General features: G+C 49.0%; 1 protein-coding gene across 1 annotated transcript in view; it reads right to left on the bottom strand.

Moving 5' to 3' along the window:
• NTN1 (netrin 1) overlaps nt 1-6,490 on the bottom strand; it is a 247,906-nt gene extending 241,416 nt beyond the window's left edge. Inside the window, exon 1 of the mRNA XM_007952342.1 lies at nt 5,473-6,490. Within this exon, the coding sequence (XP_007950533.1) occupies nt 5,473-6,490 (1,018 nt within the window). The remainder of the gene's footprint in view (nt 1-5,472) is intronic.
• Nucleotides 6,491-14,096: the final 7,606 nt, after the last annotated feature.

The following is a 14,096-nucleotide window of genomic DNA, read 5'->3' as shown; positions in this document are numbered from 1 at the left end:
GCACAGCAGACACTGCAGAAGCCATCAAGATAACACGACTAACAACCCAGTGGACTTTTGAAGTGTAAACATAAAAGTCTATTAAGAATACAATGTTGGTTTAATCCCAAGACAAAAAATTTACTTAATGAAAAGCACAACTCATCTCAAAAAGGAAATATCGATACCAGCTGTGAGAACAAAATGAGGGGATTCCTTCCAGGGAACATCTGAATTTCAACCCACTGCCTTTCCAATATTTACTCTGGACATAAAGTCTCAAATACTTTTCCGAGGATCTCATTTTTCTACAGGAGGAGGTCAGAGAGAAGTCTGGGCAGGGCTACAGGAGAGCTTGGCAGAGCTGAAAATACACAGACCCATCCCAGAATGTCTGCTCCGATGAACTCTACCTCCCTTCTCAGGGTAGAGCAGGGTGCAGCCTCCTTGGACTATAAGCCACTTGGACATACGTGTCCAGACCTAGCAGCACCAGAAGGTTCCTGCCCACCAGGTGCTAATGAGGACCCCACTAGAGACCCTCCGTCCAGCTGCCACAGAGCCCAAGAGACGAATGACTACCATGTCCTACTGACACACATGAACAGCTCCCACCTAGCCCCGCGCCAGTGACCAACACATACCACCCGCAACCAAACCACTCTCTTTAACAAAACGTCTAACCACTTCCTAGACTTTTTCAATATGCTCCAGAGAAAGACAGAGATGCTCAGCACTAAGGCGAAAGGAGAAGGCTTTTAAAGGGAGTTTTCTGACTACAAACTCTGTTTCACCACATCTGACAGAGATCACAGACCCTGACCCCAACAGATTTGGCCATAAGCAGCATCTATGGAGGCTGAGAACCCACAGATAAGGAAGTAAGTAAACTAAAAATCACCTGTATTCCTAACTCCCAGCTCCCACTAGGCCTAATGGCTAAGATGACCCAAAACCAAAACAAACCCATTGCCGCTGAGTCAATTCTGACTCACAGTAATCCTACTGGACAGAGTAGAACAAACGCACCACAAGATCCAAAGCTATAATCTTTATAGAAGCAGACTGCCACATCCTTCTTCCATGGAGCAGCTGGTAGGTTGGAACTGTTGACCTTTTGCTTCACAGGTGAACACTTTAACCACTGCACCAACAGAGCTCCTAATGGCTAAGGACTTCTTATAAGTAAATTCATATTCAAGCATGTATGAGTAACATACTATATTCAACTAGGGAACCTTCTCAAGTTCTAGCAAGAAATTACAGGTTGCTCCAGCTTTTCTCCTGTATCTGGATGCATAACTGTCATCCATCCATCCATCCATCCATCCATCTATCCATCCAGGCATGCATCCATTCATTCCATGGGGAGGCAGCACAGAGGATCCAATGAAACAAACATAAGCACTGGCTAGAGTCCCTACTTGCTATGTGGCTTTGGGCAAATCATTTAATGTCTCTAGGCCATGGTTTCCTCATCTGCAATAGAAGAACAGTAATAACATGCATGGTCACAGTGATTAAGTTAATGAGAGTGGTTAGTAAAGAATAAGCCTTGAAGGATTAATCTTAATAATGATGATAATTATAATACTACTATTAAAAAACATTCACTGTTATGTGCCAGGCTCTGTACTAGCCAGTAAATAATTTTAGCCTTCTGGTTTTTACAAGGGTCTTTAGCAGGGCATTGGATTTTATATGGCAACATCTCAGTATAACCTCCCTCTCTTGCCTGGGATGGTCAGTGGGCCCAAGGACGAGAGCCATTTACAGCACGGGACCACGCCCTCCACACACACCCAAGCCATGTTTAAACAATTATGAGCATCACATTGCAGGTACCCATGACCATAGGAAGCCAGCCCAGCGCAGTGCTCATCTTGCAGGGACATCTTTTGTGTGGGTTTTAGGTTACAGCTGGGCAGTGCAAAGCCACAGAGTGAGTCGCAAAACTAGTTTTCATAAGCTTTCCCTGTCACAAACCGGGCAGGGGACTCATGCTGACATCCCCACAGTAAGATTAAACAGCATGCTTCGTCAGGCACTAAATACTAACACAGCTCCGACGTCAGGGGGACACTGATTAAAACTGATGTCAATAATTTATGAAACACAATATGGTCTTCAGATGCTCTTTTGTGAAAAAAAAAAAAAAAAAAGGAAGGGGGGAAAAGGGCCTAGAAGCCCAGGTGGTTTAAAACTGTTCATGCATTTTCCCTTGAATGTACACACACACCCCCACCATGCATGGATGATTCTTTACACGATGAATGTCAATGCACATGTGAATAAAGGCATGTGAACACTGCTAATACATATGGGCGGAAGAAGGTATTTAGTTATTCCACTGAGAGCTGTCGAGGCTGTAACGTTATACATAGTCTTGTCTTTCATATTGTTTTGAGGTTTTTTTCCTCCCCTTTTCCGTAAGAAATACAAAATTGTACTTAAAATAAAATTGGGCCTTACAAAAGTACACATTTAGTCCATAGGGAAATCAACCTTGAAACACCACTGAAAAGAAAGCTGGACAAAAGAAAACTTCTCAGGTACACGCACTGTACATTTTTTAATAATCTGAAAGTATCCTGGCCCTATGTTGAAGAACCATTTAGTCAAATAATATTAATGTGTTTTAAACTTTTATGGTTTCTTTTTTTTGGGGGGGGGGAGGTTTAACCTAGGAAAGGATCCCATGTCAGTCTGTTATAAATCACGTATCGTTACTTCATAAAGGCAAAGGCAAAAGGGCACAGTGATAATGCTTCATATTTATCAAGACTGACTTTTTGAATGAAAAAAAAAAAGGTACTTCTCTACTTTTGTCTTAGTTGTAAATATTCTGGGTAGCTTGACTTTATATGTCAACAGTGTGAAATTCACAAGATGGGATTACGTTGGGGAAAAAAATCTAAGTCGATGATAATACAAAAGTTAGTGTTTGAAGGATTTATTAATGTTTTTTTCCTAGCACAGTGCCCTTTAGTGTCTCGGAACACCTGTTAAATACTAATTCATTCACATAGCTCCTCTACAGGGCCTTTTCATAAAAAGCTCAACCTTTAATTGTAAATCACTTCTAAATTGTCCTTGTTGGCTTTCTCTTTTGCAGGAAGATAGAAAAATCACTAAGACTCCAATTAAGACTTTATGGAAAATTCAACTTGATGTTCCCAGCTATATCTACAAGGTATTAGAACATCTATTCTAAAAAGGAAACTATAAATAACTTTAACATAGCTGAATTGGCTTTTGCTTTTACGAGATGACTGAATAATTGGCAAGATTTAAAGATACTGTAACTACTAAGAACTGAAAATCAGTAAAAACTAGAAAATACTGTTCACCAAACGTTTGTCATGTAGATCATGTAGTTATTTGGCCTGATTAATCTTTTGAAACAGAAAAACAATTACTAATTACATTAGTTAATATGCTGATTGCTCAGTTTGACCAAAATAGTCAATCCAATTTGTGTTCATAGTTAGTGTTTTGGTCACAAAGCCAAACTCCTAAACTACAGAGGTGACTTCAAGTGGGTGATCATCATTATAACAAGCGCAGGGTAGGGCTCTACAAGCATAGTGACAGGGGAAATGGGGGTAGGCGCTGAGATCTGAACAATAGCAACAGCTAAGACAAATCTCTAAGCCAGTAAACTTTTACCACAACATCACGTTTATTTGCTTCAGTGTACTCACTTAACTTTTTCCAATTAGATCCTGCTGGTGACAATTCAGAGTCATGCACATACAAACTAAAACTGATAGCAAAGCCCTGGGATACACTTTAAATGTCAATAAAAGGTTTTTCCCCTGCACAAAAGAAGAAAAGAAAAGAGGAAGGGGGGGGGGGAAAGAGATGGGAAAAACCAACATTTCTGAGGGAATTGAGCAGATCAAAGGGATTTTATTCTTGAAGACCACTAAGTCTGCGAGTAACTACTACCGCTCTGTAGAATCCTGAAAAGTCTCTTCAGACTCGAACCAGTTTTGTCCCTTGAAGAAGGCAAGGAACAAGTAGATCTGCAAACGCGGAATACACAGTGTAAAAATGGAGGCCGGGCAATGCAACAGGAGGCAAAGCCGGCTGCAGACAAGGCCGGCCTGCCTGGGCCTCTGTGCGGACCGGCCCTCCAAGACATGTTTTCCATTCGCCTGCTCAAAAGTCTGCATCCACAGTCATGAGGCACAAACTATTCGACAACAACATGACACAACTAATCAGAACCAGACCTCAAAATGTGTGTTTGTGGGGACCCGCTAACTGTAATGTGCCTCAGAGAGGAAAGCAACTCAAGAGAGTGACACTGGCTGTTTGGGGAGGGATAGAAAAAAAATCTACATGTTCACAAAAGATGCACACCAAATGCTATAGTAACAGACTAAATAATATTCATTAAAAGGTTGGTTGTTACAGTTACTCTATTTTTGTAAAATAAACAAACCCAGTACAATAATAGAAAATAAATAAATAAAAGGTTAGGGTTTGGAAGTTTACATCTGATACTGAAAATTTTTATGTACTACCCCCCACACACACTTTTTTTTTTTTTTTTTTTTTGCTGGGGAGAAATTGATGCTGGAGAGTTTCTACAGCAGCAAAGTTGTACAATTCAGAAATAGAACACACACACCCTTTTTTTTTCCTAAGCCTCATTTTTGACCCAACAGTATTCACCAGCGCTCAGTCTGCCAGATTCCTCTTTCAGGAATTGAAACCCCTTTAAAAGGGAGAAGCTGAGCCCTTAGTTAATTCAAAGCTGTTTAATTTCACCAAACCCTGAAGCTAACAAAAAATGTGCTATGCTTTTTTTGGATCAGGATTGAATTAGTTTAAAATAATTACGGACCTCTCCTTTGTAATCTGTAGATAGTAATTAATTGAAATCACATCACTCTTCTTTTGTTAACACAAACACGCTGTTCAAAAGAAAAAAAAAATTCAAACTATAAAAGGCAAAAGGAGGGCGCATAACTGATATTCGTTTGGTATCGAACTGGCCCCAAACTGCCATTTCCCACGGGGTTTGTGGCTGTGGAACTGAAACTTCCCGGGAACAAGGCCTGGTTCCCCAACCGCGCGCCCAGCTGCAGGCAGAGGAGAGGGGGTGGGGGTGGAGGTGGATCCCGGGGTTCGGCCAAACCTAGGGGAAGGCAATGAGTGTATGCGCTTGGCTCTGGGGCTCAGAAAACCTGTAGGTAAATTTTCTGCAAAAGAATCCCACCCCAGGCAGCATTTCTTCTGCTGCTTAACTTCTCAGCGCGCAAGACACGCAAACCCAGCAGTCCACCGCGAGTACCACTCGAGTAGAGAGGACTCGCTCTCTGCCCTTCTTCCAGTCCAATTCCCCAACGCTCCTCCCACGGTTCCCGCGACGTCTATGCCGCTGGCGATCGCCAGGTGCGGCCACCACCCGTCATCCCCAGGACCCGAGGCTGCGAGGCCCGGAAGCGGCCGCCCGCGTCCCCGCCCAGGCGCCCCACTCACCCACGCACTCGTTGGCCTCGCGGGCCGTGGCTCGCTGCCAGGGCCGGTCATAGTGGAAAGGTTTGCAGCGGTCGCACTCGGGGCCAGCCGTGTTGTGCCTGCAGTCGCACACCAGGCTGTCGTCGCGGTCGCGCACGCAGCGGGCAGCGTGGCCATTGCACTTGCAGCGGCCGCCCACCTGCAGGTCGGACACTGCGTAGAAGTAGGAGTCGCGCGCCAGCTCTGAGTCGTCCTCGTTCTCGTCACCGAATGTGTGAAGGCGGCTGAAGGCCACGCGGATGTCGGTGGCCGTGACCCAGTCCTGCAGCACCGGCGAGTTGTCGAAGTCGTGTGCCGAGGGCCGCCCGTCCAACGTGCTGAAGGCGATGAGGCCGCCCGACAGCGGGCGCATGTCGGTGTGCGAGTCGGTGCACACGGCCTCCTGCTCGTTCTGCTTGGTGATGGGCGCGCGGTGCGGCCGGTTGTACATCTTGCGACACTGCGTAGAGTAGAACTGGAAGGGCACCCACGTGCGCCCGTAGTCCATGGACTTGTAGATGGCCATGGACTCGGGCCGCGGTGAGCAGAACTGCAGGCTCACGTAGGTCACTTCGAACTTCTTGCCGAGCGACAACGTGAGCGTGACGTTGTGCGGGAACTGCAGGTAGTTCTCGGACTGCCAGCACGTCAGGTTGTGCGGGTTGTTGAGGTCGGTGAGAAAGGCGGGCGGATGCGCCTTCTTGGGGTCGGACGCGTTGCAGAGGTGGCACGAGCGCAGCCGCTCCTCGCCGCGCTCGCTCACCACACAGTAGCGCGCCGGGGGCCGGCCGCAGGTGCTGGACACGCGCACGTCCTTGCCGAAGGCTGCGTTGACGAAGTCAGGGATGCAGCGGCGCGGGTGGCCGTTCTCGTCCGAGCAAGGGTCGGGCTGCGCCGCCTGGCCCGCGAACATGCTGAGCCCAGGCCCGCCGCGCACCGCGCCCACCAGGCACGCCACCGCCGCCAGCGCCACCAGCGCCTCCCACACTGCGCGCATCATGCTGCGGCCAGCTTGCCCCGGCCCCGCCGCGCCGAGGAATCGGTCCGCCCGCCGCTGAAGGCGCCTGCGGAGAGAGGGGAGCGGCACTCAGCCAGCCCGCCCCGCGCCCTCCACCCCCGGCTGGGCGGCAAGCGGGGGCGCGGGCGAACGCCCGGTTTCCCTAGCACTGGGTCCGCGACCGCCTACTGCCCGCCTCGCTCCCCAGACTTCCGCGACCAGACGAGTATGGGTGTCCCCGAGCCTGCACCGCCCGCGCCCCTTCCTCCCAGCGGGGCGGGGAGCCGGGGCCTTGGGCGAACCCTCTGTTTCCCCGCCACCGCCGCCTCCACGCCGCCCGAGGGGCATCCTCGCGCCCGCCTCTCGGTCTCCAGCCAGCCTGCCTCGCACCCCAAGTCCTGGACGCAGGAGAACTCGGGTGCCCCCAAATCCGCACGGTCCGCGCCCCTTCCTCCCGTAGCCGGGGGCTCCCTCTCAACTCCCTTAGATCTCGTCCCCGCCGAGGAGACTGCGTTCGGGACTTTACCTCTGGAGAGGGCAAAAGAGAAAGAAAAGTTTGCCTGGCCCTTGCCAGGAGACCGCGCGCCGGACGAGAGAGCCTCTCTCTCGTTGCTCCAGGCGCGTCCTGCCTCAGCGCGGGCTTGCCAGCTCCATGCCCGGCGCGGCCGCCGCTGCCTCAACCCGGGCCACCGCCGCCGCCGCTCTCGCCCTAGTGACGCCGCGGACTCCCGGCTCCGCCGAGGACGCCGAGGTCGGAGTCCTGCCCTGCCCTGCCTGCGCCCGGGGCGCACACACACTCCCGCTCGCTGGCGCGCACTCACACACACGCACGCACGCCCCCGAAAGCTCCGCCGCCGCCACCGCCGCCGCCGCCGCCGCCGCCACCACCACTGGCGCTGAGAGTGGGGGGCGGAGGGGAGCGCGGGGGCGGGGGGCGGGGCACCGGGCGGGGCGCGGGCCAATAACGTCCGCGAGCAGCCGCCCGCTCCTGAGCAAAGTTTTAACCCCGGGAAAGAAGAAAGTTAAGGGGAACCGCTCAGGACGGGAAGACAGAGTGGAACACCGAGGCGCAGCGAGAGAGTGAGGACGCGAGCGGGTGGGAACCGGGGAGCCCGAGAAAGAGAAGCAGAGACAAAGAGAAAACGAGAGCGGCGCCCGGGGAAGCCCCAGAGAGGGGGCTGGGCCCGGCGTGCACCCCGGCATGGGCCAGGGGTGGTCGGCCCGGACTGTCAGCTTCTCCTCGGCCCCGCTGCCGGAGATCCTTCAAGTTTCTGCTGGCCCCCGGCCGGAGTGCGCGCAGGCTGGGGGAGGGGACGGTTTTCTCCCTCCTGATCCCAGCCAAACACATCTGTGTTTGTTTTCTTGGCTGCGCCGAGGCCAGGCCTTCTTCTAACCCAGCCTGTGGCCCCTGTGGCACCACGTACAGGGCCCTGCCCCTGTGGGCAGACAGGCCGGGATCGGCGAGGAGAAGGTGGCCTCTGCTTGCTCTCCACTCCTGTCCAACCCCCGGCGTCTGGCGAGAAGGAGCCCGCCAGTTGTTACCATGAGAGTGGCCTATCTGTCGCGAAGGCGGCTTCGCGCTTGGGGAAGCTGTGGTGGGCAAGGGGCTGAAGGGGTGAGAAGCCGAAGGGCACCTGGACACTGGCCAGCGCCCCTCCCAGACCGCTCTGCCGGGCCTCAGGCTGGAGGCAGCCCAGCTCTGCCGAGATCTGACGCAGGCTGATGATCTTCCTCACTCTCCCTGATGCTATACTACTTCATGAGATCCCCAAACAGCACTACAAAGTAGGCATCAATTCCATTTTGTGGGCAAAGAAACCGGGGTCTCGGAATTGAAGAAGTGGCTCAAGATCTCCCAGCTTTATTGTTGTCATATGCCAGTCAAGTCGGACCAGACTCAAAGCGACCCCTCCTTGGGTTTCCCAGGCAGTATCACTACGAAGTAGATTGCCCAACCTTCCTTAAATCCAGGAAAAGAAACCTGGGCTCCCCCCACCAGGCTACATTTGTCAAACGCAGAATCTCACCCAATTTATAGTCTCATGGGGCATTGGTTTCTAGCCTCCTTCTCTGCCAGCTTAACAAAAGGACTGAGGACAGTGACAGCATTCTTTGACCATCTTGCAGGAGCAGCCAAAGAGCTGTGGGAAAGAACACACTGGGCTGAGAATTTGGAACTGAAGTTTCTGTTGCTTTGTTACTTTTAGATGTGTCAGCTTGTAATGGCCCTGGATTGAAAGCTCCAGGTTCTCCTTCTGGCCCTTCAGCTAACTTGCTGCATTATCTCCATTAAGTGCCTCGTTTTCTCTTATTGGTATTTTCATAAACTCAGAGAATCTAAGCTTTGGAAGGGGCCTCAGGGCTCATCTGGCTCAGCTCAGTCTCCCTGGAAGAGAGCCTTCCCCAGCCTCCCTGAGATGCCACCCAAGTCAGCACTTCCAGGGATGGGAGCTCAGCACAGCACAAAAGAAATGCATTGCACTGCAGGGCAGCCTGGATTCAGCCTCTGCTCTGGAGTAGTGCTTTACTTTGTCCTTCTCGTGCCATTTACCACTCTCTACACAGTTTATGCTTTGCCTTGTAGCAGAGAGGATTGCAAGTGACTTTACAAGCATACTTAAAATATGGCAAAGTGACATAAATTAGAAATGAAATGAAAGGAAATAAAATGTTTATGGTTTAGTTTTGGTTATTGTGGACTGTTGGACAGACAGTAAACTCACTGCTGTCAAGTGGGATCCAACTCATAGTAACCCCTCCTTGGGTTGCCAAGGCAGTATCACTACAGAAGTAGATCGCCCAACCTGCCTTCTGAGGAGTGGCTGGTAGGTTTGAACCGCCAGCCTTCTGATTAGCAGTCAAGTGCCTTAGGCACTATGCTACCAGAGCTCCTTAGCTGGGTTCAAATTCTGTTTCTGCTGTGTGCCCTTGGCAAGTCTATTAATCTTTCTGTGCCTCAGTTTCCTCATCTGTAAAAGAGAGACAATCATATCTGTTTCACTGAGTTGCAAGTATCAAATGAGCCAACACATGAATATCATTGTTACAAAGGTACATGGTATATAATCTATATGTATATATTTTCACATGGAGTCCCTGGGTGGTACAAATAGTTAATGTATTCCACTGCTAACCAAAAGGTTGGAGGTTCAAGCACCCAGAGGTGCATCAGAAGAAAGGCCTGGCAATCTGCTTCCAAAAAATGAGCCCCAGCCACTAAAAACCCTGTGGAGCACAGTTGTACTCTGACACAAAAGAGCTGGACTAAAGGACAGCAACTGGTTTTATTTTCACATACCTCCATATGTAAATAGGCAGAAAGCCAGGCACACAGTAATTATATGAATAAATGTTAGTTATTAGTATTGAATTACTGCTGTTGTTATTTGCCATTGAGTCAGACCCGACTCATAGCTACCCCTCCTTGGGTTTCCAAGGTGGTATCACTACGGAAATAGATTGCCCAACCTTCCTTCCATGGAGTGGCTGGTGGGTATGAACTGCCAGCTTCTGGTTAGCGGTCAAGTCCCTTAGGTACTATGCTACCAGAGATCTAAAATATATATATATATAATTATGTTAAGAATATTTAATTGCATGGAAAGATCTTCATGACATAAAAAAAGCAAATTATGTTAACACTATGGCCCCCCAAAACACTACACACAGTATAATCTAATTTAAAAAAAAAAAAAAAGTATAAAATGACAGCTTTGTTAATAGTGGTTATCTCTGGACAGTGAGATTACAGGTTATTTTATTTATTTTTGTTTGTAGCTCTGGTAGCATAGTGCCTAAGGCACTTGACTGCTAACCAGAAGGCTGGCGGTTCAAACCCACCAGCCACTCCTCGGAAGGAAGGTTGGGCATTCCTACTTCCGTAGTGATACTGCCTCGGAAACCCAAGGAGGGGTCGCTATGAGTCAGGGGCGATTCAACGGCAAATAACAACAACAACAACATGTTCTAGGTTTTGTACCATCAAAATAAGAATGAAAGCTAAGAGGAGAAAGAAAAGGAAGACGAAGCTGAGACAAGAATGAAGCGAAACTGCTCCCTGGAATGCCCTATTCACCTCCTGCGGGTGGGCCGCGAATTTGTCCCTAAGCCTTTCCCGCAGCCAAAATGAAAAGGAGACCATGTCAGTTACACAATTCCCAGTGTCCGTGAGATAAAAACAGACCTGTTGCTCAAGAGAATTACAACTATTCTTGGTACTAACATCAGACAGGAATTTCTCCTGGGGGGCCTCATAAAGGGAACATAGGGTGAGGTAATGAGCAAACATCCTCAACAACATCCCCATAACAGACACAAAAGTGAGTGGTTTCTGTGATCGGCCCTCAATATAAGCTGATGGCATCCCACCAAGACCCAAGATAGGAAGACATTCCAGCAAAGGGGGGAGAGGTCCAAAAGAGGCAGATCAAAGGGCCCAGATCCCTGCCCACCAACTTGGGTACATTTTGGAGCATCTAGAAGTCTGTGGAGTATGACGATTATAGATTAGGAGGATTATGAGGACTGGGCAGTGTTTCGTTCTATTGTACGTAGCACCTCTGAGTCGGAACCGCCTCAATGGCACCCAACAACAACAAGACTGGATTGGCAAGTGCTCTCCAAGCCTTCCTCCCACTATGTTGTTTCTGTCTGCAGAGCTTTTGATGGATCTTACGGGGCAACAAGTTTGAAATTGGCCTCCCTGGAGTGCAGCTGTTTGTTGTCCACAGCTGAATTTAGGCCAGTGGTGTTCAGTGGCTGAGTAGGGGTGGGGTGGAAGCCTTTCCACTTTTATTGTGGCCACTTAGGACTCCGATTCTCTCCTTCAGTAGTGCCCAGTGGGCAGGACGCCTCACTTCCCTTGGAGGTTCCAAACCTTCTGGAAACATAGTACAACTTCTCTACTTCCAGTCAAAACCCATCTTTCTGCCACTTCTACTGAAAACCAAACCAAACTCACTGCCGTTGAGTCAAATCCGACTCATAGTGACCCCTCCTTGTGTTTCCAAGGTGGTATCTCTACAGAAATAGATTGCCCAGTCTTCCTTCCAAAGAGTGGCTGGTGGGTTTGAACTACCAGCCTTCTGATTAGCAGTCAAATGCCTTAGGCACTACACCACCAGAGCTCCTGTCACTTCTACAGTTGGTCCATTCCATCCCTACACAGCAGCCCAGACTCAGGCTCAGCCTCTTGACATTTTTTAAGCCAGCCCTCCATCATTGCTCTGAGTCCCTGGGTGTGAAAAGGGCTAATGGCCTTGGCTGCTAACTGAAAGGTTGGAGGTTTGAGTTCATCTAGAGGCACCTCAGAAGGAAGGCCTGGCAATCTCCCCCAAAAATCAGCCATCGAAAACTGCTCTATTCTGACACACATGGGTTTGCCATGAGGGCAAGTCAACTCAACAGCACAACTCAGCAGTTGTTGTCGTTTTTTTTAATCATTCCTCAGTTCTTTCAGTGATTTCTCATAGAACATTGTTTTTAGACCACGCTGAAACCTCTCCCAGTGCCCTGTAATTTGTCAGTGTCCCTTCCTCAAGCAGGCTGCCTTTTGAGGGGACAAATGAAAAAAACAGATGGCCAAATGTAAGAACTTCTCAAAGTGGGGGTTATAAATACATACCCACAAAGGCTCTGAGCAGCAGGTTCCACATTACAAAATAGAGTTCAAAACACAATAGTGGGGCTCTGGGGTGAGAAAGCAAATTCCCAGGTGTGTCTGCAAGGAATGCATTGGGAGGGGGAGCCACCATTCTTGGCACACAGACAGTCTTACCTGTGAAGCCGGAGGGATCACCCTGAGAAGAGGAGAATGTAGCCATTTAAAGAAAACTTAGAAATAGCCAGAGTAGAAAGAGGCAAACAGGAGAGTCAGGTGTCTTAGGACTCAAAAGGCAAGTGCATTTCAACGAAGGAAGAGAAAGAGCAGTGTCACAAGCCTGAAAGGTCAAGATAAGATCTGAAAAGAGTCCTTTGGATTAAACTACAAGGAAGTCATTGGTGACCTTGACAAGATCAGCTGCAGAGAGTGGTGGGGACAGAAGCCAGATGGCCTCAGGTTATGGAGTGAATGGGAGGTGAGAAAGTGGAGATAGTGTAGACTACTGCTTTCAAGAAGTGTGAATACACGTGGTGGGAAGGAGATAGGGTGATAGCAGAAAGGTGACATGGGATTGAAGGAAGGCTGGGATTTTTTATTGTTGCTTATAAGATAAGGCTATTTGAACATGTGTAAATGTTGACAGGAAGGGGCCAGCAGAAAGAATGGTTGAAGACAGATAAAATTAGCCTTGTAAAATTAGGGGAGGAGCTCTGGTGGTGCATTGGTTAAAGCATTCAGCTCGTAACTGAAAGGCTGGCAGTTTAAACCTACTAGCTGCTCCATAGGACAAAGATGAGGCAGTCTGCTTCCGTAAAGATTTACTGCGTTGGAAACCCTTTGGAGTAGTTCTACTCTGTCCTATAGGGTCGCTATGAATCATAATCGACTCCATGGCAGTGGGTTGGCTGGTTACAATTGGTGGGGTGGGTCGAGTGGTCTAAGGGTTTCTCTTGTTTCAGTGACATAGGGAATGATACCATCTGCTGGGAGGAAGGAAGAAGGAAGGAGCATTGGAGGTTTAAGGATGGAGGGGAAGTCTTGATAAGGTCATGACAGAGAAGAGGATAATCCTTGCTGGGCAGAATTAAAGGCCCTATTGAGGTTGAGGAAGGAGCTCTGGTAGTACAGTGCCTAAGGCATTTGACTCCTAACCAGAAGGTTGGCAGTTCAAACCTACCAGCGCTCCACGGAAGGAAGGTGAGGCGATCTATGTCCATGAAGATTTACCACCTTGGAAACTCAATGGGGGTTGCCATGAGTTGAAATCAACTCAATGGCAGTGGGTTTGGGTCTTTTTTTTTTTGAAATTGAAGTTGAGGAGTCCCCGAGTGGTGTGAATGGTTAATGCGCTCAGCTGCTGACTGAAAGGTTGAAAGCTCAGGTTCACCCAAAGGTGCTTCAGAAGAAAGGCCTGGGCATCTGCTCCCAACAAAGCACCCACTGAAAACCCTATGGAGCACTTTTATTCTGACACAGATGGGGTTGCCGTAAGTGACACTGACTCGACAGCAACTGATTATTGAGGTCGGTGACCATCTACAAGAAAAATGCCAACCAGCAAAGTCACAGGACACCCCCACCCCCAGCAGTGCTTAGCACCCCCAGTATAGGCCTAGAAAAAGCAAACAGTTGGACTGATGTAGGGTTGAGGCTTTGCCCAGGAGGTGGGACAGAAGACCATGAGTAAGAAAGTGGCTGATGTGATAGACCAAGGAGACAAAGCCAAGGTGAAAAGGAAGTGAAGACAGGTCAAAACTGAAGAAGGACATAGAGGGGCCAGAGCTCTAAACAATGTCAGATTACCAAATAAGCAAGGTAAGCACAGGCTTATTTGTGCTTACTTACTAATCTATAGTGAACAATTTCACATTTTTTCACATCAAAGATATGACTGGCATCTTTCTCTCTCCCAGCCCCACATCACCTTCCTACAGAATCAAAGCCTCTTTTCAAATTTACAAGCCTTGACAAGAGCAGAGTACCTAGTAAGTCAGGTAAGCATAGGCT

Source organism: Orycteropus afer, unplaced genomic scaffold (assembly GCF_000298275.1).
Source record: "Orycteropus afer afer isolate SDZICR_OR568_19922 unplaced genomic scaffold, OryAfe1.0 scaffold00330, whole genome shotgun sequence".
In the NCBI taxonomy this organism is placed as follows: Eukaryota; Metazoa; Chordata; class Mammalia; order Tubulidentata; family Orycteropodidae; genus Orycteropus; species Orycteropus afer.
This window is presented reverse-complemented; position numbering and strand designations above follow the sequence as displayed.